Here is a 24,425-nt window from a genome sequence, read left to right as displayed (position 1 = left end):
AAAGCGCTGTACAGAAACCCGGCCTAAAACCCCAAACAGCAAGCAATGCAGGTGTAGAAGCACAATGCAAGTGTATTCTAATGAATATGTTGATGATTCATGCTTCAAACAACAACGTACACGTATGCACACACACTCACAGAGAGTCATAATGCACAACCCACTCCCACTCCGTTCCCCTTCCCACAAAACATTGAATGAAGCAGACAGTGGAGTATTAGGGCTTCCAAACCACTAGAGGGCAGCACCTGTTAGTTCGTATTCCCAGGAGACATTTGGAAATGACTGAATCTCATGCACTTCATATATTCCTCTCTAGTCTGTACTGTAGTTGTTGTATATCGTCTTTTACACTCTCGTCTCCCTCTTTGTCCTGTCTCCCACAGTCAGATGTGGTCCACCAGAGTGTGTTTGAGTTGATCCACACGGACGACAGGGCCTTGTTCAGACGTCAGCTCCACTTCGCCCTTAACCCCAACCAGTTTGATACAGAGCCAGGGACAACGGAGAGTGAGTAATGCGCTATGTTTGTACACTAGTCTGCTATGTTAGCACTCTCACCCTGGTTTTCGACTGCCTAAGCCAGGGGTGTCGAACTCATTCCATGGAGGGCCGAGTGTCTGCGGGTTTTGGGTTTTCCCTTTCAATTAAGACCTAGACAACCAGGTGAAGGGAGTTCCTTACTAATTCGTGACCTTAATGCAGCAGTAAAGTACAAGGGTGGAGTGAAAACCTGCAGACACTCGTCCCTCCGTGGAATGACTTTGACAACGAGGTCTAAGCCAACCTTTGTGGAAAGATTTGATACTGCTTGAAAAAATGTTTGTATAGTTAGCTGAATATACAGGATAATAAACAGGCGGCCTAGCTGTTAAGAGCATTGGGCAAGTAACGTAAAGGTCACAGGTTTTAATCCCAGAGCCAACTTCATGAAAACTGTGCCCTTGAGCAAGGCACTTAACCCTAATTGCTCTTGTAAGTTGCTCTGGATAAGAGTGCCTGATAAATGACTAAAATATAAAATATATATAAATATACTCTGTACCGTAACTGTGTGTACTGTAGGCCTGCAGCCTAACAACAGCAGTGACATCACCAGCAACATAGTGAGCTACGACCCGCAGCACATTCCCCCTGAGAACTCTTCCTTCCTGGAGAGGAGCTTCGTCTGTCGCTTCCGCTGTCTCCTGGACAACTCCTCTGGCTTCCTGGTACAGTAAACTAACAGTCCAACCACACACGGCAAGAGGCCTAACATCCACCGATTAACTTTGTATTAGTATTTAGTAGTAGTGGTTAAAATACGACTTTTGCCTCCACAGAATGAGACAATATACGCAAAACAAAAACAACACAATATATATATAAAACGTACCTCAGTGTAGTTGTATTTAGGATTTCTGTTTATCCTCATGTGATCACACAGATTAGGAAGTCCCTTACCTGTCCTCCTCATTTCCCTGTGTCTTCAACTCCAGGCCCTGAACTTCAATGGGCGTCTGAAGTTCCTCCATGGCCAGAACAAGATGACAGATGACGGTACCATAGACCACCCCCAGCTGGCCCTGTTCTTGGTGGCTACCCCCATCCAGACCCCCTCTATCCTGGAGATCAGGACCAAGACACTTATATTCCAGACCAAACACAAGCTGGACTTCACCCCCATGAGTGTTGATACACGGTAACACTCCCATCCAGTGTTGTTATTAAAGTACACTACAGTATGTGCATATCCCTTCAAATTAGTGGATTCAGTTATTTCAGCCACACCCGTTGCTGACAAGTGTATAAAATCGAGCACACAGCCATGCAATCTCCATAGACAAACATTGGCAGTAGAATGGCCCGTACTGAAGAGCTCAATGACTTTCAACAAGTTAGTTCGTCAAATATCTGCCCCAGTCAACTGTAAGTGCGGTTATTGTGAAGTGGAAACGTCTTGGAGCAACAACGGATCAGTCGCGAAGTGGTAGGTCACGCAAGCTCACAGGACGGGAACACCTAGAATGGAGCGCGTACCGCAAAAAATCGTCTGTCCTGGGTTGCAACACTCACTACCGAGTTCTAAACTGCCTCTGGAAGCCACGTCAGCACAATAACTGTTCATCGGGAGCTTCATTAAATGGGTTTCCATGGCCGAGCAGCCACACACAAGCCTAAGCTTGCCACAATTGGACTCTGGAGCAGTGGAAATGCGTTCTCTGGAGTGATGGATCACGCTTTACCATCTGGCAGTCCGACGGATGAATCTGCCTAATCGGCCAATATCGCTGCCCGGCCTCACTAATGCTCTTGTGGCTGAATTTTGCTTGTATTTTAAACCTTTATTTAACTAGACAAGTCAGTTGAGAAGAAATTATTATTTACAATGACGGCCTACCGGGTAACACTGGGTTAACTGCCTTGTTCAGGAGCAGAACGACAGATTTTTACCTTGTCAGCTCTGGGATTCAATCCAGCAACCTTTCGGTTACTGGCACATGGCTACCTGCCTAGTGGTTAGAGTGCTCTAACCACAAGGCTACTTGGAAGCAAGTCCACAAAGCAATGTTCCAACATCTAGTGGAAAGCCTTCCTATAAGAGTGGAGGCTGTTATAGCAGCAAAGGGGGGACTAACTCCATGTGAATGCCCATGATTTTGGAATGAGATGTTTGACGAGCAGGTGACCACATACCTTTGGCCACGTAGTGTATATCTAACTTAAAGACAATGCTATTCCTTTGTGTGCGTTATAACATTTATATTCATTTCTAAACGATTTCTAAGCATTTGTAATGACTTATTCATGAACGTTACTATGAATTGTAACCACAAACTGTAGAGAACAGAAAAAAAACAGAATAATTAGCCAGCGTTTCTGATGTGTGTTATTGTGTGTCAGAGGGAAGGTGGTTCTGGGCTACACGGAGCTGGAGTTGTGTATGAGAGGCTCTGGATACCAGTTCATCCACGCTGCTGACATGATGTACTGTGCCGACAACCATGTCAGAAGTAAGTCGTTGTCACGTTTCCAAATCAATATTACAACTTTCCTCTTTGAATGTTTGAATTAACAAACAAACGATTGAACGGATGAATGAATTAATAGTTGAACCTACAAATAGACTAAACAATGAATGAATGAAATGAACAAAAACAAACGAGTTCTCTGTATTTGCTGTACCCGACCCTGTTGTTGACAGTTTCCTTGCGTCTGTTTCCCTCCTTAGTGATAAAGACAGGTGAGAGTGGTCTGACTGTGTTTAGGCTCCTGGCCAAGAATGGTGTGTGGATCTGGGTTCAGGCTAACGCCAGACTGATCTACAAGGGAGGGAGGCCCGACTTCATCATGGTCAGACAGAGACCGTTATCGTGAGTAGAGTCCTCATCTGGCCAATCCAGTCCAAGATTACTCTGCGCTGTACTCTACCGTACTCTACTCTACCGAACTCTACTCTACTCTACCGTACTCTACTCTACCGAACTCTACTCTACTCTACCGAACTCTACTCTACTCTACCGTACTCTACTGTGCTCTACTGTATTCTACTCTACCGTAATCTACCGTACTCTATTGTACTATACCGTACTCTACTCTACTCTACCATACTCTACTGTACTATACCGTACTCTACTCTACTGTACTCTACCGTACTCTACTCTACCGAACTCTACTCTACTCTACCGTACTCTACTGTGCTCTACCGTATTCTACTCTACCGTAATCTACCGTACTCTATTGTACTATACCGTACTCTACTCTACTCTACCATACTCTACTGTACTATACCGTACTCTACTCTACTGTACTCTACCGTACTCTACTCTACCATACTCTACGTACTATACATTTACATTTACATTTAAGTCATTTAGCAGACGCTCTTATCCAGAGCGACTTGCAAATTGGTGCATTCACCTTATGATATCCAGTGGAACAACCACTTTACAATAGTGCATCTAACTCTTTTAAGGGGGGGGGGGGGGTTTAGAAGGATTACTTTATCCTATCCTAGGTATTCCTTAAAGAGGTGGGGTTTCAGGTGTCTCCGGAAGGTGGTGATTGACTCCGCTGACCTGGCGTCGTGAGGGAGTTTGTTCCACCATTGGGGTGCCAGAGCAGCGAACAGTTTTGACTGGGCTGAGCGGGAACTGTACTTCCTCAGAGGTAGGGAGGCGAGCAGGCCAGAGGTGGATGAACGCAGTGCCCTTGTTTGGGTGTAGGGCCTGATCAGAGCCTGAAGGTACGGAGGTGCCGTTCCCCTCACAGCTCCGTAGGCAAGCACCATGGTCTTGTAGCGGATGCGAGCTTCAACTGGAAGCCAGTGGAGAGAGCGGAGGAGCGGGGTGACGTGAGAGAACTTGGGAAAGTTGAACACCAGACGGGCTGCGGCGTTCTGGATGAGTTGTAGGGGTTTAATGGCACAGGCAGGGAGCCCAGCCAACAGCGAGTTGCAGTAATCCAGACGGGAGATGACAAGTGCCTGGATTAGGACCTGCGCCGCTTCCTGCGTGAGGCAGGGTCGTACTCTGCGAATGTTGTAGAGCATGAACCTACAGGAACGGGTCACCGCCTTGATGTTAGTTGAGAACGACAGGGTGTTGTCCAGGATCACGCCAAAGTTCTTAGCACTCTGGGAGGAGGACACAATGGAGTTGTCAACCGTGATGGCGAGATCATGGAACGGGCAGTCCTTCCCCGGGAGGAAGAGCAGCTCCGTCTTGCCGAGGTTCAGCTTGAGGTGGTGATCCGTCATCCACACTGATATGTCTGCCAGACATGCAGAGATGCGATTCACCACCTGGTTATCAGAGGCGGGAAAGGAGAAGATTAATTGTGTGTCGTCTGCATAGCAATGATAGGAGAGACCATGTGAGGATATGACAGAGCCAAGTGACTTGGTGTATAGCGAGAATAGGAGAGGGCCTAGAACAGAGCCCTGGGGGACACCAGTGGTGAGAGCACGTGGTGCGGAGACAGATTCTCGCCACGCCACCTGGTAGGAGCGACCTGTCAGGTAGGACGCAATCCAAGCGTGGGCCGCGCCGGAGATGCCCAGCTCGGAGAGGGTGGAGAGGAGGATCTGATGGTTCACAGTATCAAAGGCAGCCGATAGGTCTAGAAGGATGAGAGCAGAGGAGAGAGAGTTAGCTTTAGCAGTGCGGAGCGCCTCCGTGACACAGAGAAGAGCAGTCTCAGTTGAATGACTAGTCTTGAAACCTGACTGATTTGGATCAAGAAGGTCATTCTGAGAGAGATAGCAGGAGAGCTGGCCAAGGACGGCACGTTCAAGAGTTTTGGAGAGAAAAGAAAGAAGGGATACTGGTCTGTAGTTGTTGACATCGGAGGGATCGAGTGTAGGTTTTTTCAGAAGGGGTGCAACTCTCGCTCTCTTGAAGACGGAAGGGACGTAGCCAGCGGTCAAGGATGAGTTGATGAGCGAGGTGAGGTAAGGGAGAAGGTCTCCGGAAATGGTCTGGAGAAGAGAGGAGGGGATAGGGTCAAGCGGGCAGGTTGTTGGGCGCCGGCCGTCACAAGACGCGAGATTTCATCTGGAGAGAGAGGGGAGAAAGAGGTCAAAGCACAGGGTAGGGCAGTGTGAGCAGAACCAGCGGTGTCGTTTGACTTAGCAAACGAGGATCGGATGTCGTCGACCTTCTTTTCAAAATGGTTGAAGAAGTCATCAGCAGAGAGGGAGGAGGGGGGAGGAGGGGGAGGAGGATTCAGGAGGGAGGAGAAGGTGGCAAAGAGCTTCCTAGGGTTAGAGGCAGATGCTTGGAATTTAGAGTGGTAGAAATTGGCTTTAGCAGCAGAGACAGAAGAGGAGAATGTAGAGAGGAGGGAGTGAAAGGATGCCAGGTCCGCAGGGAGGCGAGTTTTCCTCCATTTCCACTCGGCTGCCCGGAGCCCTGTTCTGTGAGCTCGCAATGAGTCGTCGAGCCACGGAGCAGGAGGGGAGGACCGAGCCGGCCTGGAGGATAGGGGACATAGAGAGTCAAAGGATGCAGAAAGGGAGGAGAGGAGGGTTGAGGAGGCAGAATCAGGAGATAGGTTGGAGAAGGTTTGAGCAGAGGGAAGAGATGATAGGATGGAAGAGGAGAGAGTAGCGGGGGAGAGAGAGCGAAGGTTGGGACGGCGCGATACCATCCGAGTAGGGGCAGTGTGGGAAGTGTTGGATGAGAGCGAGAGGGAAAAGGATACAAGGTAGTGGTCGGAGACTTGGAGGGGAGTTGCAATGAGATTAGTGGAAGAACAGCATCTAGTAAAGATGAGGTCAAGCGTATTGCCTGCCTTGTGAGTAGGGGGGGAAGGTGAGAGGGTGAGGTCAAAAGAGGAGAGGAGTGGAAAGAAGGAGGCAGAGAGGAATGAGTCAAAGGTAGACGTGGGGAGGTTAAAGTCACCCAGAACTGTGAGAGGTGAGCCATCCTCAGGAAAGGAACTTATCAGGGCGTCAAGCTCATTGATGAACTCTCCAAGGGAACCTGGAGGGCGATAAATGATAAGGATGTTAAGCTTGAAAGGGCTGGTAACTGTGACAGCATGGAATTCAAAGGAGGCGATAGACAGATGGGTCAGGGGTGAAAGAGAGAATGTCCACTTGGGAGAGATGAGGATCCCAGTGCCACCACCCCGCTGACCAGAAGCTCTCGGGGTGTGCGAGAACACGTGGGCAGACGAGGAGAAAGCAGTAGGAGTAGCAGTGTTATCAGTGGTAATCCATGTTTCCGTCAGTGCCAAGAAGTCGAGGGACTGGAGGGAAGCATAGGCTAAGATGAACTCTGCCTTGTTGGCCGCAGATCGGCAGTTCCAGAGGCTGCCTGAGACCTGGAACTCCACGTGGGTCGTGCGCGCTGGGACCATCAGGTTAGAGTAGCAGCGGCCACGCGGTGTGAAGCGTTTGTATGGTCTGTGCAGAGAGGAGAGAAACAGGGATAGACAGACACATAGTTGACAGGCTACAGAAGAGGCTACGCTAATGCAAAGGAGATTGGAATGACAAGTGGACTACACGTCTCGAATGTTCAGAAAGTTAAGCTTACGTTGCAAAAAATCTTATTGACTAAAATGATATAGTACTGCTGGCTGGTGAAATAGGCTAGCTAGCAGTGGCTGCGTTGTTGACTTTGTTTGAAAGTGTAGCTGGCTAGGTAACCTCTAACTGGCTAGGTAACCTCGACAATTACTCTAGACTACACAATTATCTTGGATACAAAGACGGCTATGTAGCCAGCTAAGATCAAACAAATCAAACTGTTGTACTGTAATGAAATGAAATGTAATACTACCTGTGGAGCAAAGCGGAATGCAACTACTCACTCCAACCCGGAAGTGCGTATCGTAGAGGGAGAGGCAATAGAAGTGTTGTTTCTTGTATTATTGTCTTTTGTGTCTTTAGAGGACTGCTTCACCTTAATGTCCCCTTTCCCCTTTCCCCCCGTTCCCTTTTCTTCTGTCCTTATTTTGTCCCACTTTGTCCCTTCTTTGTCCCTTCTTCTCTTCTGCCAACTAGACACTCCTTGTTAGCTAGCTAGCTTCTTCCAGGAATGTCCCTAGCAATTGCCTAGCAACAGGTGAACAACTTAGCTAGCTAAGAAAACGGTATAATTTTATGAAAAAATTGTTACTTTTTCAAAAGCCTTTCTTCTTTGTTTGCTGCTTGTTTGGTCTCCTATTCAGTTTGCAGTTTTCTTTTGATTTTTTTCGATGTACTTTACTCTAAAAAAACATTTAAATTTCAATATTTGAAGGAGCTCATCTTTTCAGCTGCTGCTGCTTAATTTGGAACTCCGGAACAGAACTGTACTCTACTGCACTCTACTCTACCGTACTCTACTCTACTGTACTCTACCGTACTCTACTCTACCGTACTCTACAGTACTCTACCGAACTCTACTCTACCGTACTCTACAGTACTCTACCGAACTCTACTCTACCGTACTCTACTGTACTCTACCGTATTCTACTCTACCTTAATCTACTGTACTCTATTGTACTCTACCGTACTCTACTCTACTGTACTATACCGTACTCTACTCTACCGTACTCTACTGTACTCTACTGTACTCTACTCTACCTTACTCTACTGTACTCTACCGGACTCTACTCTACCGTACTCTACTGTACTCTACTCTACCTCACTCTACTCTACTCTACCGTACTCTACTGTACTCTACTCTACCTTACTCTACTGTACTCTACCGTACTCTACTGTACTCCACCGTACTCTTCTCTACCGTACTCTACTGTACTCTACTCTACCTTACTCTACTGTACTCTACTCTACCTTACTCTACTGTACTCTACCTTACTCTACTGTACTCTACCGTACTCCACCGTACTCTACTCTACCGTACTCTACTGTACTCTACTGTACTCTACTGTACTCTACTCCACCGTACTCTACTCTACCGTACTCTACTGTACTCTACTGTACTCTACTGTACTCTACTGCACTCTACTCTACCGTACTCTACCGTACTCTACTGTACTCTACTGTACTCTACTGTACTCCACCGTACTCTACTCTACTGTACTCTACTGTACTCTACTGTACTCTACTCCACCGTACTCTACTCTACCGTACTCTACTGTACTCTACTGTACTCTACTCTACTGTACTCTACCGTACTCTACTACTCTATTTTATTCTAACACTCTCCTTTTTATTCCTCAAGAAATAATGAGGGTGAGGAGCAGCTTCGCCAGCGGAGACTCCAGCTGCCCTTTAACTTCGCCACTGGGGAAGCTGTTCTCTACGAGGTGGGCCCCTCTCTGGACGTAACTGACATTCCAACCCAGAGCAAGGGCCCTAAGATCAGGAAGATGGCCGAAGAAATGGCCCTGGACCCCGACTCCCTGCTGGGCTCCATGCTGAGGCAGGACCAGACCATCTACACGCAGGTACAGCAATTTACTCTGTTTTACCGTATTCCCTATATTATGCACTAATTTTGAACAGGGCCAATAGGTCTCTAGTGTACTATGTAGGGAATAGGTTGCCATTTTGGACACGGAAAATGTCTCAAATAGTCCCGTAAGGATGGGTCGCTAAGGATGACTTGACACGAAAAGTATTTTATTCATTCAATCATTCATCCATGCAGACCAGCCCCAGCGAGCCCTCCATCGAGCCCCCCAACCCTCAGGAGCTGTGCTCCTGGGAAGACCAGGCCTTCAGCAACAGCCACGCAATGGCCAACGTGCCTGGTGATTCCTGGCAGTCCCAACACCCCACTATGCCCAGGCCGGACGCGGGCATCAGGGAGGAGTCCACTGTCCAGGACCTGATGGAAACACTGCAGCAAATCATCGGGGACAACAGCCTGTGTTCCAGGTTTGACTACTACTACTACTACTACTATAGAATAAATAATAGAAATGAATAAAAAACAATAGTAGATTATAAAATTGAAAGGTGAACGTAAAGTTGCTTTGTCTAGCAACACTATCATGACTCAGAGTGCAGTATTTATTGAGTTGCACAGCACAAACGTTTGTTAGCACGTTTCTCACACTGGCTTTAGCCATAGAGGGAGCAGGCCTGCCCAGGCGAGTCAACTTCTGCATAGCGCCACAAATGTGTGAATTTGTTCGGACCGAAGAGCTAACATGACAGCTAAAATGGCTTTGAAAAAATACGATTTCAGCTAATAGGGAGAAGTATGTAACAGAGTAACTGCGTTATAGTATTCACTAATCATAAACTATTTACATATAATGGACATTTGTGGACAAAACTTACTCAACCTTAAAAAAAAATGTTACTTCTTCAACTACCTCAACATATTTTCATCACTAACAAACTTCTAAACTTCTTCCGCTAGATGCATAATCATATTTCTCTCCCCAAATGATAACCTAAAACATATCTAATTCCTTATGAGTAAAAGTGTAGTAGTAATTATTTGTGATTAAATATGTGATCTAACTGCGCCACAGTCCAAAGTAATGAGGTTGACATAGTCTATCAAAGTAATCAGACCAGATATTTTAATAAATTGAACTTTGAATATATTTCACCGCCTCACTTAATTAAAATGTTTTATCTTCTTGTACTACCACAAAAATACTTTCAAAAAATACAATGTGAATCGCATTGTATTGTATTGCTATACTGTAGCTTGTATGACATGTGCTATACAAATGAAGTTGGATTTGATGTGATTGCAGCCTGGAAGTAGACCTTATCTGATCTGATCTTATCTTGTTGCAGCCTGGATGTGGACCCCATAGAGCTGAAGGACTGGGAGAACACTCTGCTGAAGATGAGCTCCAGCAACTGTGAGATGTCCGAGGACCTTGATGACATCCTCAACCATGACATCCTGTCGTATGTGGAGGAACATCTCTTCAAGGAGAACGGAGGACTCATGATGCCCGAGCATCTGGGTTCACTGCTGGGGTCCGTCAGTGTCAACAACCCTCTCCTGGAGGTACCAGAGTGCCTTACAAATGTCGACCTGCAGGGGAATACCATGATGCCTGGAGGAAAGGGCTTCAACTGGGGGGTTGATCCCCAGCAGAACCAGTTGCTTGGGATGGAAGGCTTGAGTGCGGCTGAAACAGTGAGTAACGTTCGGGGCATGATGAAGCTGACACACATGGGCTCTCAGATGGGATTGAACGGCCCCACACTCCAGCAGGCTTCCTCCAGGAACACATTTGCCCAATCCCTGGGAGAGAACCTGGACCTGCAGAGCAACGCTAACCCTCTGGCCTTTAACCCTGCCCTGGCTGGCTCCTGTGCCCAGGTGCGGCAGAACCAAGCCAAAGGTAGGCAGCAAGGCCTCCGGGCCTCTGAGATCCTGTCCAGCCCTGGTAACGGGCTGGCGTCTTGTTCCCTGAGACAACAGATGCAGTCAGGCCATGCCAATCGGAGCTCTGCCACTCAGGTCATCCCTGCTGCTATGGGTCTTCCAATCCAGAACCAGCTGCTGGGGTGGGGCATGAATGATCAGCCAATGCGATTCCAGGACCAGAGCTCCATAAGCCAATCAGATCCCTTTGCCGTGCCCGGTCAGGAAACCACGTGGATGCCCTTGCCCTCCTCCATGCCCAATACCAACATGGTGGCCGACACCTTGTTGGAAACCTTTGCCCAGAATATTTCAAATCAACCAAAGGATGTCATTCTAGATCCCAACCCGGCTAGCTGCCTACAAGGACACTTTTCCCTGCAGACCCAGCAACAGCAGCAACAACAGCAGCAGCAGCAACAAATGCTGCCCACGATGTTACACCAACAAAATGGACACCAACACAATGTCATGGGCAGCTTTTATAACAACCAGGTGTCTGACTTCCAAATTGCCTCCCAGCTCCCTATCCCTGGGCTCGAGGCCCAGCCACAGCAGAACTCTCAGGCCCAGAACTACAACAGGGCTCAAACAATATCAGGCCAGTACAGGCCTCAAAAGACCTCTGCTGTCGTCACCCCTCCTCTCATCTCTTCCAACAGCTGCATGTTCAGCAGCACCAACCCCCCCCCGGTTCCTGTCAACGGGGTCTGTTTAACCCCCAACACGGCCTTTGGTTCCCTGGTCCCATCCTCCTGTCAGAGGGCCACGGCCCCCCTCCACGACCAGAGTCCCTCCCAGGCCTCCTGCTACTTCCAGAGGAACTCCAGCGGGCCCATCGTGGGGTCCTCGGCAATCCCACAAGGTGACACCAACATCAGCCCTCTGTCCTGTCAGGTGGGGCCTGGTCTAACCACTGGGGGCTTCACACCAGACAGCCTGCTGGTCCAGCAGCAGTACCTCAACTGCCACGGGCAGACACAGGTAATACAGGCACCACTATTTTAATGTAACCTTTATTTGAACAGATTGTCCCATTGAGGTAAAAATACCTATTTTTCAAGGGAGACTTGTTTCATTATTCATTATTGCACCAGTGTTTCGGGTTTTACTAGTAGGACAGTTATTACGAGCCACGAAGGGACCTTTGGGAAGAAGGTGTCTGTTTCATATTTGTATTTGACGTATATTGAAGCATTTAGAGCGAATGAATCTGTTGTATGTACTTAAACACACATGTGAAGATTTGTTTTGTCCATTGCTGGTGGTTTCTTTGAGACGGGTATAATGAGGATTTTAAAAGCACTCAAACAAGCACCGTTTGCGGTGGGTTGCATGCGTTACATCGTCCCCTTGTCTTTCTGATCTGTTGCGGCTAACTTGGTCCATTATTTACCATCCAGGTCACAAACTGTCCAATGGAGGAAAACATATCGTTCCAGTTCCCGCCCCTGCCCAACGGAACCACATACTTCTCAGAGAACAACCAAACCAACTGTTCCGACTTCTAGAAGGTTCTACAAGGAGGGAGAACCCGCCTTTTCCGCGGCTGAATGGAATTTGTTGAGATACTGATGAGTAGCCCTCTTTGCTAAACAAGCAGATACATGGACACATACAGACTCACACAGCCAGGTGCCTTTGGGGATTCTACCACCACCATGTCTTACTTCACCAAGGAGACTGGCCAAGATGGCTTCCTTCATTTCTCTTCTATGCGTCTCAAATGGTATGTTTGGATGCAAGATGCAAGGCGTTTGGACCAGAGGGTCGTGTGGCTTATTTTTCTTCTGCAACCAGACAGAAGACAGAAGCTCCAGTGGCCGTCACGAGCTCCTCCTTGACTTGCTTTCTCCTTGGGTGGGCATGCCCTGGTCAAAAGTAATGCACTATATAGGGAATTGAGTGCCATTTTGGACATACAGTCACGTCTGGTCGATGTGGAGGAAAGAGAATATATTTATTGGTTGTTTTGAATTGTGCCTCTTTGTGCCTCCGATGTTAAAGAATTGCCAGAAGATTTTGGAAAGGAAAGACGGAAGATGATGAAGTAAGCAGTAATAGGGAAAAAGAGAGAAGACGTTGAATGAGATTCCTGGGATTACTTTTAAGTTTTTTTTTTTTTTATCCCTAAATGCATTTGAACATATAGGATCTAGCCAAATTCCTAAAGGAAAGGTGAGATAGTCGATGCCTGGTAAATTGACTACAGTATGGCCATAAGGGCAAAAAGAAGAGCATTTGCATTTGGAAAATGCTAAATATGTAGGCATACGATATTATGGACAGGATGGATATCATGACGTACTGTACAATATGTATGTATAGATGATATACAGTTTAAACTGTATCAACTGCTTATTTTGATACGGAGGGGAAAAAAACGATTCCCCAGCAATCATAATACTTCAATGGCCTGAATGAAAATTGAAAAACAGTTGCTCCATTTTGATATATCCCATTATTACAACAAGATATGCTAATCAGAATGTAATGACGACAACGACAAAAAAAACAACATATTTTGTATTTTTATAAGCATTTAACCAAAACTATAAATATGTAATTGAGCCATTTTTGTCTTTTCTGTTATTTTGTGAAGTGTCCCACTGGGCACAAACTGGTTGAATAAATGTTGTTTCCAACTCATTTCAATGAAATCATGTTGAACCAACTTGGAATAAACGTTGAATTGATGTCTGTGCCCAGTGGGATTCCTGTGCACCTGCAGTTTTATTTGCTTCTGTTGTGCTTCTATTGATAGAAAACACCCAAGAAGGGGAGGTTTCTTGGTAAAGTATTCATGCCGAAATGCATCAGATAGTTTTAAGTGCCTCATGTGCATAAATATGCAGATGGGAAACCGATTAACCAATCATGTAAAAGCGTATAATCACCCGTCAATTTGAAAAGAAAAAGTAGAGCCACTGTTCAAACAGCATTGTTGATATGCTCTCTCCTATGCCTATGTGGGAATATCTTTCACTTTACTTTCATTTCCTTGATGAATTATTTTATTGCCCTGCAGTTCTACAGGGAAGTAATATAGTATTGGCAGCTACAGTTTCAGAATGATCAATGATCCAATTCAATGTGGATTATTCAATGGGGGATCGGGTGCTTTCAAAAATCGTACAAAAATACAGAACCTATAATGAACACCGTAAGAGTCCATATTAAAGTATAGTATTCAGTATTCTTGTCTGTATGCTTCTGCACAATGTAGGCACTATAACTATTGCACTGAGGCCAAGGCGCCTTTCTATATGCAGTACAATGTGTACATACTATTTTTCATTTGTATTTTTAAGTAATTTGGCCTTCATAACATTGACATCTATTATTGTACACTATTTTATACATGTGTTTTCTGCACACAGAACAGTTCATGTCTGTAAAACATTTTTTGACCTGTTTCCTCAGAACAGTATTTATAAATATACACCTTGTGGCTTTTGTTGTTTTTCTGCCTCTAACAATGTATCAGCCATGGCGCTTACGTCTCAATTGTTATATTTCATCTCCACATTAAAGAGGTTTAATGACTTTACACAGGTTTGTCTGTTCTTATCAGAATCACTTTTATTCGACGAGTACATGTACAGTACATGTAACTGGAATTTGACCTGGTGAGATTTATTTATTGGTTTTCACAATATCCAATAAATGTTTAATGTGACGTTCAATTATACAATTTTATCAGCAGAGCAAATAAATATACATTTAAAATTAAATAAACAAAAACATACAACGTATAGATATATCACACATACTGTATGTAGTATACCATACCATAACACTGTCACGGATCCCTCCGGAACATTCATTACTCACACCTGGCCCCTATTCCCAGTGATTAGTAATTGTATAAGTGTGTCCTTGGTTTACCAGTGTCCTGTCGATTATTGTTACTATTTCTGTTGATTTGTGTGAGTACCTGTGCTGTGTGTTTTGGTTTTCGTGCCATTGTGGATTGCGCAGATGATTGCGGGTCTCATCCTGTGTGTTAATCATTGTGCGCTTGTGAAATTTATTTGAGATACTCCTCGCTCTTTTGTTTGGGTTTCAACCCTGTGTGTTGTATACGTGTTTGGTCTTCGTCCCTGTGCCTTTACACGGCACGCCGTAATTTGGGTCTAATAAAAAAAACTATTACGCATTCCTGCGCCTGTCTCCCGACCCTTTATGCCAACGTGATACACTTGAATATAGCAGCACATTGTTCTAGATCAGGGATCATCAACTAGATTCAGCTGCGGGCCAATTCTTTCTTGAGGGGATGGTCGGGTGGCCAGAACAAATATATTTTTAGACTGCAAATTGATCGCAAGAAGCCTAAAAATATATAGTATTTGACTAAAACATAATTTCAAACCTTGATTACATTTGGGAACAACACATCCGTTGTAATGATGGGGCGGTGAGTTGGAAGCAGGTGCAACGTTTTAAAACAACAAAACCAAGAACACGACACTAACATAAAGCAGAACGCTTATACACAAGAGCAATACCTACTGGTGAGTGACATATAAAAAGGGAAGGAAATGGAGTCATAATAATCATAATGATTCACAGGTGCGCGCAATGATGAGTGCCAGGTGTGCATACTGATGAATCCCAGGACCGGTGGTTAGTACTCTGGCGACGTCGTACACCGGAGGGGAGGAACAGACGTGACAGTACCCCCCTCTGACGTGCGGCTCCAGCTGCAGGATGACGTCGATGAGGGGGACGACCCGAGGACAAGGAGCGGGTTGGTCCAGGCGGCGAAGGTGGAAATCACAGATGTTAGGGTCCAGAATGTCCTCCTCCTCACCAACACCGCCATACCCCTCCCAGTCCAGCAGATACAGGAGCCGACCCCCACGATGACAGGAGTCCAGTAGGGATCTGACTGCGTACGCTGAGCTCCCCTCGATGTCCAGGTGGGGTGGAGGTGTGTCGTGGGGGACAGCATCAGCTAAGGGACTAGGAACCACTGGCCTTTGAAGGGAGAAATGAAAATAGGGTGAGATACAGTAGTGACTGGGTAATTATAACCTGTATGTCACCTCGTTGACCCTCCGGAGTACCTTGAACGGCCCCACAAACCGGGGGCTCAGTTTCTTGCAGGGTAGGCAGAGTGGGAGGTTCTTGATAGAGAGCCAGACGCGATCCCCAGAATGGAACACAGGGGTCTCACTGTAGTGACGACTGCCTGCTCCTTCTGACGATGGACGGCACACTGGAGTCTCACATGCGCATTGTTCCACACCTCCTAAACGTGCCGGAACCACTCATCTACGGCAGGAGCCGCGGTCTGGCCCAGGGTCCATGGGGCCAGGGCCGGCTGGAAACCGAACACAGACTGGAAGGGTCAACCCAGTAGAGAGTTCTGGGTGTACTCTCCTCAAGGAAGAAAACGTGTCTACTCACCCTGCCGGTCCTGACAGTGACTCCTCGTGAACCTCCCCAGCTCCTGATTCATCCTCTCCACCTGCCTGGTAGACTGAGGCCAATACCCAGATGTGAGACTAACCGTGAGCCAGAGCTTCTCCAGGAAGGCCCTCCATACTCGGGATGTGAATATGGGGCCACGGTCCGAGACGATGTCCTCCGGAAGACCATAATGCCGGAAGACCTGCTGGAAGAGTGCCTCAGCGACCAGTGGAGAGCAGTGGGAAGACCAGGAAGAGGGATTAACCGACATGACTTGGAGAATCTATCCACTACCACCAGAATGGTGGTGAAACCATCAGAAGGGGGAAGATCAGTAACAAAGTCACTGGATAGATGGGACCAAGGTCGCTGAGGCACGGGAAGCGGCAGGAGCTTCCTTGCTGGAGCATTCTGGGGGGGACTTGGTTTGAGCACACACAGTACAGGAGTTGACATACCACGTAACATCTTGCACCAAGGTGGGTCACCAGTATTTCTCAGTGATGAATGGATGGTGCGAGAAATACCTGGATGGCCAGCGACGACAGCTGTGTGTGCCCAGGTCAGCAGCCGATCCCTTATCCCTGTGGGAACGTAGATGCGCATGGGAGGACAATTCCAGTGTGCGGGCTCCCTCTCTAGAGCCTGGCGGATGTCCACATCTACGTCCCAAACCACTGGACCCACGACTCAGGAGGATGGGATTATGGGTGCCTTCTGGACAGGAGCCTCTCCCAAATCGTAGATACGGTACAGGACATCGGCCTTGATGTTCTTAGAACCTGGGTGATAGGTCAGCATGAAGTCAAACCTGGTGAAGAAGAGGGCCCACCTGGCTTGGCACAAATTCAGTCTCCTCGCTGTCCATATGTACTCAAGGTTCCGATAGTCAGTGAGGATGACAAATGGTTCCTTGGCACCTTCCAGCCAGTGTCTCCACTCCTCTAATGCCAACTTCACCGCCAAGAGCTCACGATTGCCAACGTCGTAATTCCTCTCTACGGGGGACAGTTTCTTGGAGAAGAAAGCACAAGGATACAATTTTAGTGGGTCCCCCTGTCTTTGTGACAAAACTGCCCCCACACCCACCTCCGATGCATCTACCTCAACCACAAAAGGTAGCGTGGGATCTGGGGGTTTTAGCAAGGTGAAGCGCCCCTTGAGGAGACGAAAGGCCTCGTCGGCTGCTGGAGACCAAACCAACCTACGAGGCCCACCCTTGAGGAGGGAGGTGAGAGGTGCGGCGACGTCGCTAAAGTTCCTGATGAAGTGGCGGTAAAAGTTGGCAAACCCCAAAAACCGTTGTAACCCCTTGGTGGTGGTTGGGACTGGCCATGACCTTACCGCATCTACCTTCTTGTCCTCCATCCTCACTCCCTGCGGGCTGATTTGGTAGCCCAAGAAGGAGACAGCCCTCTGGTGGAATTGGCACTTCACGTTGACGAACAGGTGGTTAGCCAAGAGGCGTTCCAGGACTGCTCAAATGCGAGTGATGTGATCCTCCAGGTTGGTCGAGAAGATCAGGATGTCATCGATGTACACAATCAACTGACGTCCGAGCATGTCCCTGAACACCTCATTGACGAATGCCTGGAACACTAACGAAGAATTGGCTAAGCCAAAGGGCATAACCAAGTACTCGTAGTGACCAGACATTGTGCTGATTGCCGTCTTCCACTCATCCCCCTTCCGGATGCGAATGAGATTGTAGGCACTCCGCAGGTCCAGTTTGGTGAAGAACCGGGCCCCGCGGACCTGGTCGATGGCTGACGGCACCAGCGGGAGAGGGTAACGATACTTTGTGGTGATGTCAATGAGTCCATGGTAATCGATACAAGGGCGTAATCCTCCCTCCTTGGCCACGAAGAAGAAACCAGCCGACGCAGGGGACGTGGAGCTGCGGATGAAACCCTGTTGGAGTGCCTCTTGAATGTAGTCCTCCATGGCCTGGGTCTCAGCCACTGACAGAGGGTAGATGTGTCTGTGCCGGTGTAGCACCAGAAAACAGGTCAATGGCACAGTCCCAGGGGCAATGAGGAGTGAGACAGGTAGTGCGGGTCTTGGAGAATACCTCCCTTAGATCCTGATATTCCTCCGGGATGTTGGACTGGGGGGCAACCACAGGACTCTCAACTGACATGGAACCACAGGGGACAGGAAAGTAGGTTTTCCGGCATTCAGGTGACCAGTCGGTGATTCTTATCCTCGACCATGAGATGGTAGGGTTATGGCGCTGAAGCCAAGGTAGGCCGAGGATGATCTTGTGAACTGGTGATGAAGGGGATGTTTTCCTGGTGATTGGGCTCCACGGTGAGTGGTTGAGTGGGTGAGTGGTTGGGTGATGTGTGTGATGGTTCCGGATCATTGAGGCCGACAGTCGAGACCTTGAACCGGAAAAGGAGAGGAGAGTGGGTAGGTAGTAATATTGAGAGAGGAGGCAAGGGTCTGATCCATAAAGTTCCCCACTGCTTCAGAATCCACTAAAGCTGTAGACACAGGGCACGAGGGACAGTCAGCCAGAGTGATGGGTACTAAAAAGAGTTTAACAGGCAGAGCAGTAGATGTAATACTCACTCCTGGTCCAGGGGATGTAACATCACGTGACCGTCCCTCTGCTCTAGTGGATCCTGGATTCTGAAATAACGGACACAGCTGGCACTTGTGCCCTCCCTGGCCACAGTACAGACAGAGCCCCAGCAGCATCCGCATGCGTTGTTCCGCCGTGGGAAGGCGTGTGACCCCTACCTCCATGGGTTCAGGCTCCGATCCCAAACACTAGCCGAAGGAGGGAGAGAAGTGATGTAGATGTCGACGCTCCCGGAGGAGGTTATTCAGACGGATGGCCATCGCAATGAGTGCGTCCAGGGTAAGGTTGTCACCTCGGCAGGCCAGTTCCGTCTGGACCTCCTCGCGCAGACCTCTTCTAAATAACGTGCTGAGCGCTGGCTCATTCCATCCACTGGAAGTTGCTACTGTCCGGACGGTAAGCGCATACTCAGCAGCCGTCTGATTCCCCTGCTGGAGCTGAAGCGGACGCTCACCTCCCTCTCTGCCCTCCGCGGGATGATTGAAAATACAGTCATGAACCACTCATAAGACTCAAGCTTCTCCTCTCATCCCTCCCAGACAGCCGTAGCCCATTCCAATGCGTGCCCAGTCAGCAGAGAAATAACCGTGGCAACCTTAAACCTCTCGGTGGTGGGAGCTCCCATCTGATGTGCGAAATAGAGGGAGCACTGAAGGAGGAAGACACGGCATTTGGATGGTGTCCCTTCATATTTCTCCAGGAGGGATAGACGGGCATCGCTGACCTGAGCGGGTTGCTGAATGGGCTGGTGTGCTGACTCGTTGTGTAGACTGGCTCTAGAATATCCTCCGCTGTTGAGACCTTGAAGACTGCGGAGAACCTCTTCCATGGCCATCCCCAGTTGAGCTAGCTGGTCATGGTGTTGACGAAGAAGGTCACCTTGTTTATTGATCGTCTGGGAGATGTCCGGTTATCCTGCTGCTTCCATATTTTGAGTTGGTACTCTGTGATGATGGGGAGGTGAGTCGGAAGCAGGTGAAACATTTTAATAAAACAACAAAACCAAGAACACGACACTAACATAAGGCAGAACGCCAATACACAAGAACAATACCAACTGGTGAATAAAACTGGAAGAGTGACATATAAAGGGGGGGAAATTATGAAGGTAATGGAGTCCAGGTGTGAATCATAATGATTATGATCATTACGCACACGGGTGTGCGTAATGATGAGTGCCAGGTGTGTGTACTGATGAATCCCAAGACCGGTGGTTAGTACTCTGTCAACGTTGTACGCCGGAGGGGAGGAGCAGGAGCAGATGTGACAGCCGTCTTTCGGATGGGATGTTAAAATGGGTGTCCTGACTCTGGTAATTCAAAATCCCATGCCGCTTATTGTAAGAATAGGGTTATTCAGCCCGGTGTCAATGTTAAATTCCCAACCTGGCCACATTCCATCATGGCCACCTAATCACCCCCCTCATTCCTAATGGGCATACATCACTCCTCACCCTCTTCACCTGATAGCTGATGTGTGGTGAGCGGTCTGGCACAAAAATAGTCGCCATGCATCATGCTACCAATTTCCCCGTGTTATGTAAAGTGCTTTGAGTGCCTCAGTTGGTTGAAAAGTGCTATTTGAATCCAATAAATTATTATTAATTATTATTATTTGTTTACAATCACATACAGTATACATACATACATACATACATACAGTCTCTCTATTTTCCGTGGGAATACTTGGGAACAGATTTCAAATGACATTTTTTTTGCTCAGAAAACTTGGGAGACCAAATAAAACCATCCGCATGCCACCTGTTGGGGTACTCTGTTCAAGATGTTACCTCGAATCACACACCATACACCCAACAATGATCAAATGTTATAATGTATTCTATCCAGGAATCCCAAGTTTTATGAAAGGACTGTGGGATACCTTGCATATCATGTGTTCTTTTTTCTAGTGGCTGACCTCATTAATCCATTGAGTGATATTGGGAGGATCCTCATGGTTCCACTTAAAAGTTATACATCTTTTGGCCTCAGTCATAGCTAAGCCAAACACATTCTTAATTCTCTGAGAGGTGAGTTGTAAATCGTAAATAGAAGACCAAGGATCGTCATCATGGAAGTTAGATGTACTTCCCTATGAAGGACCTCGTGTAAAATACTTTCAATCTCCAGCTACCAAGTTCAGAGCAGGCCCATGTCCTGTGTAATAGAGAACCTGTCTGTTTTAGAGCGAGGGCAGTGTGGGGACAAGAGGTTCATTCATTTCAGGTGTAAGATAAGCTCTATGAATGAATTTGTACTGACAAAGCTTGTATCTTGTGTTAATGTAAACTCTCTGGGATTGCTCATTCCTTTCAGACCATTGATCTTCTGTTATCTGGGTCCCAAGATCCCTCTCCCGTTTATTTTTCACCCTTTTGTGGTACATTTGGAATTGTCACGCGGGACTAGGTGGGTGCAGGAATCAGACGCAGAGAGAGTTCCACTAGGGTATAGTGCTCTTTACTAAGGCACACAGAAAATATAAGCCCAACAATACAGGGCGCGGACATACAACGTGACAACCCAAAAACCACAGGGTGTCAAGTGTAAGAAAGAAAATCCACCTCAGCCTACAATGCACACACGTAACAAAATAAAGACAATCCCGTACAAAACAAGGGCGGGTCTACCTACTAAATATAGGGAAGCTCATTAACCGAAAACAACAGAAACACAGGTGAAACTAATAAGACAAAACAAACAGACAAACGAAAAAGGGATCGGTGGCGGCTAGTAGGACGGTGACGACGACCGCCGAGCACCGCCCAACAGGCAGGGGAGCCAACTTCGGCGGAAGTCGTGACAGGAATATTCTGTTAATAAGCTACAGTTCCGTGAAAAATTATTTGCCCCCTTCTGATTTGCTCTATGTTTGTATATTTTTGATACTGAATATTATCAGCTTCCTGTAGTTGTTGATCAGTCTCTCACATCGCTGTGGGGGAAGTTTGGCCCACTCTTGCATGCGGAACTGCTTTAACTTAGCGACATTTGTGGGTTTTCAAGCATGAACTGCTCGTTTCAAGTCCTGCCACAACATCTCAATTGGGATAAGGTCTGGACTTTGCCTTGGCCATTCCAAATCTTCAAATGTGTTGCTTTTTAACCATTTTCATGTAGACTTGATTGTGTGTTTTGGATCGTTGTCATGTTGCATGACCCAGCTGCGCTTCAGCATCAATTCACAGACGGATGGGCTGACATTCTCCTGTATAATTCTCTGATACAGAACATAATTCATGGTTCCTTCTATTAAGGCAAGTTGTCCAGGTGCTGGGGCAACAAAGCACCCCCAAACCATCACACTTACCACCACCATGGTTGACCATTGGTATGAGGTTCTTAGTGTGGAATGCAGTTTTTGGTTTTCACCAGACATAATGGGACCCATCCAAAAAGTTGACTCAAGTTTTCCAAAAAGCACCTGGATGATCATCAAGACTCTTGGAAAAGTGTTCTATTGACAGATGAGTCAAAAGTATAAGCTTGGTCTTTCAGGCCTGTTGTAAGTGTAGTATTGAGTGTAATTGGGATATACGGGGACAAATAAGTGTCCTGCCCCGTATATCGATGAACATCATTCCATACCTTTACAGATTGACTACTTGGTCGTAAAGCAATATGGAACATATTACATACTGTGTCTTGTACTTTTATAATATGCCCTTCAATCCGAGTCCATGTAGGAGGGTTATTCTCATTAAACCAGTGAAATAGTGGTCTAATCTGTGCTTTAGATATCGGAAGGACCTCACTCTTAGACCAGTTAATTTTATAACCAGAGAATGTACTGAAAGAATCAATCACATTCAACAGGGCCCGCAGTGATGTGTCTGGTTTTGTGAGAAATACTAAGATATCATCAGCGTACAAAGAAATCTTGTGCACTATATCTCCCACTGAAAATCCTGTGATGCAAGAGTTCTCTCGAATCTTTTGAGACAGTGGTTCCAAAACCAAGGCAAACAGCATGGGGGAAAGAGGACACCCTTGTCTCGTAATACGACCAATAGGGAAGCAGAGCAGTCACCATTTCATTCATGTTCACTCTGGTTTTTGGTGTGTCATATAAAAGCTTAACACAATTGCTGAAATATGCACCAGAATGTAAATGCTCCAAAACCTTTAAGACATACTCCCATTCAACACAATCAAAGTCTTTCTCTGCATCAAGTCATACTTCAACTACGTGTTCATCTGACTGTCTTACTTCGGATAAGATATGAAAAAGGCGCCTTAAGTTATTAGTTGACATTCTATCTTTAATGAACCCTGGTCATTGTTAATCAATGTTCGTAGGTACCCTTGCAGCCTGAATGCGCTGGCTTTAGCAATCGATTTCAGATTAACATTAATGAATGAGATTGTGTGATAAGAAGACGGCATAATGTGGTGTTTTTCCGGTTTACAGATCAATGAAATCAAGGCCTCTTGTAGAGTTGGAGCCAACACACCCTTGTCAATAATATGTTGATGCATTTCCATGAATGCATCTATTAATTGTTGTTGAATTTTGGGGTAAAATTCTACAGTGAAACCGTCTAGTCCTGGGGCTTGTCCTGACTGAAGTCTCATGAGTGCCCTCAGTATTTCCCCTTTGTTAATTGGCTAATAAATTCTTATCTGTCTCCAATAGCTTTGGCAGGCTAATAAATTCTTATCTGTGTCCGATAGCTTGGGCAGGCTAATAAATTCTTATCTGTCTCCGATAGCTTGGGCAGGCTAATAAATTCTTATCTGTCTCCAATAGCTTTGGCAGGCTAATAAATTCTTATCTGTGTCCGATAGCTTGGGCAGGCTAATAAATTCTTATCTGTCTCCGATAGCTTGGGCAGGCTAATAAATTCTTATCTGTCTCCAATAGCTTTGGCAGGCTAATAAATTCTAATCTGTCTCCGATAGCTTGGGCAGGCTAATAAATTCTTATCTGTCTCCAATAGCTTTGGCAGGCTAATAAATTCTTATCTGTCTCCGATAGCTTGGGCAGGCTAATAAATTCTTATCTGTCTCCGATAGCTTGGGCAGGCTAATAAATTCTTATCTGTCTCCAATAGCTTTGGCAGGCTAATAAATTCTTATCTGTGTCCGATAGCTTGGGCAGGCTAATAAATTCTTATCTGTCTCCGATAGCTTGGGCAGGCTAATAAATTCTTATCTGTCTCCGATAGCTTGGGCAGGCTAATAAATTCTTATCTGTCTCCGATAGCTTGGGCAGGCTAATAAATTCTTATCTGTCTCCGATAGCTTGGGCAGTTTTAGTGACTTCAGGAAAAGTTTTAAAAATATATATTTCAGATTCTACATTTTCCAGATGCTTACATGACTCATTTTCACCCTAGAGGTGAATGGTAGTATCTGTCCTCTCAGGTATGCCTGAGGGCCCTCATGATTCCCACAGGATAGGAGGAGAGGGAGCAGTTGGAATATTTCTTTCCAATAATTATTTTATCTGTAAAGACATACGTTTTTCAAAGATGTATGTTATGTTATGCTATGTTATGTTACGTTATGCTATGTTACTTTATGCCATGTTATGTTATCTGTAAATGTAGAAGTAGTAGTTTGCCCCAGCCACTTATGAAACGTTTTTATGTCATATTCATTTTGGTCACTAGAGGGAGCATACTCACATAACATTACCAC

General features: G+C 46.5%; 1 protein-coding gene across 2 annotated transcripts in view; it reads left to right on the top strand.

Annotated features, from left to right (window-relative positions):
- LOC129840218 (aryl hydrocarbon receptor-like) overlaps window positions 1–14,328 on the top strand; it is an 81,841-nt gene extending 67,513 nt beyond the window's left edge. For both annotated transcript variants that reach the window (XM_055907892.1, XM_055907891.1), the window contains exons 5-13: window positions 387–510; window positions 1,066–1,211; window positions 1,479–1,681; window positions 2,884–2,993; window positions 3,212–3,353; window positions 8,658–8,883; window positions 9,087–9,316; window positions 10,196–11,762; window positions 12,182–14,328. In XM_055907892.1, coding sequence (XP_055763867.1) covers window positions 387–510; window positions 1,066–1,211; window positions 1,479–1,681; window positions 2,884–2,993; window positions 3,212–3,353; window positions 8,658–8,883; window positions 9,087–9,316; window positions 10,196–11,762; window positions 12,182–12,289 — 2,856 coding nt within the window. In that variant the 3' untranslated portion in view covers window positions 12,290–14,328. The remainder of the gene's footprint in view (window positions 1–386; window positions 511–1,065; window positions 1,212–1,478; window positions 1,682–2,883; window positions 2,994–3,211; window positions 3,354–8,657; window positions 8,884–9,086; window positions 9,317–10,195; window positions 11,763–12,181) is intronic.
- Window positions 14,329–24,425: the final 10,097 nt, after the last annotated feature.

This window comes from Salvelinus fontinalis, chromosome 41 (genome assembly GCF_029448725.1).
Source record: "Salvelinus fontinalis isolate EN_2023a chromosome 41, ASM2944872v1, whole genome shotgun sequence".
Classification (NCBI taxonomy): domain Eukaryota; kingdom Metazoa; phylum Chordata; class Actinopteri; order Salmoniformes; family Salmonidae; genus Salvelinus; species Salvelinus fontinalis.
This window is presented reverse-complemented; position numbering and strand designations above follow the sequence as displayed.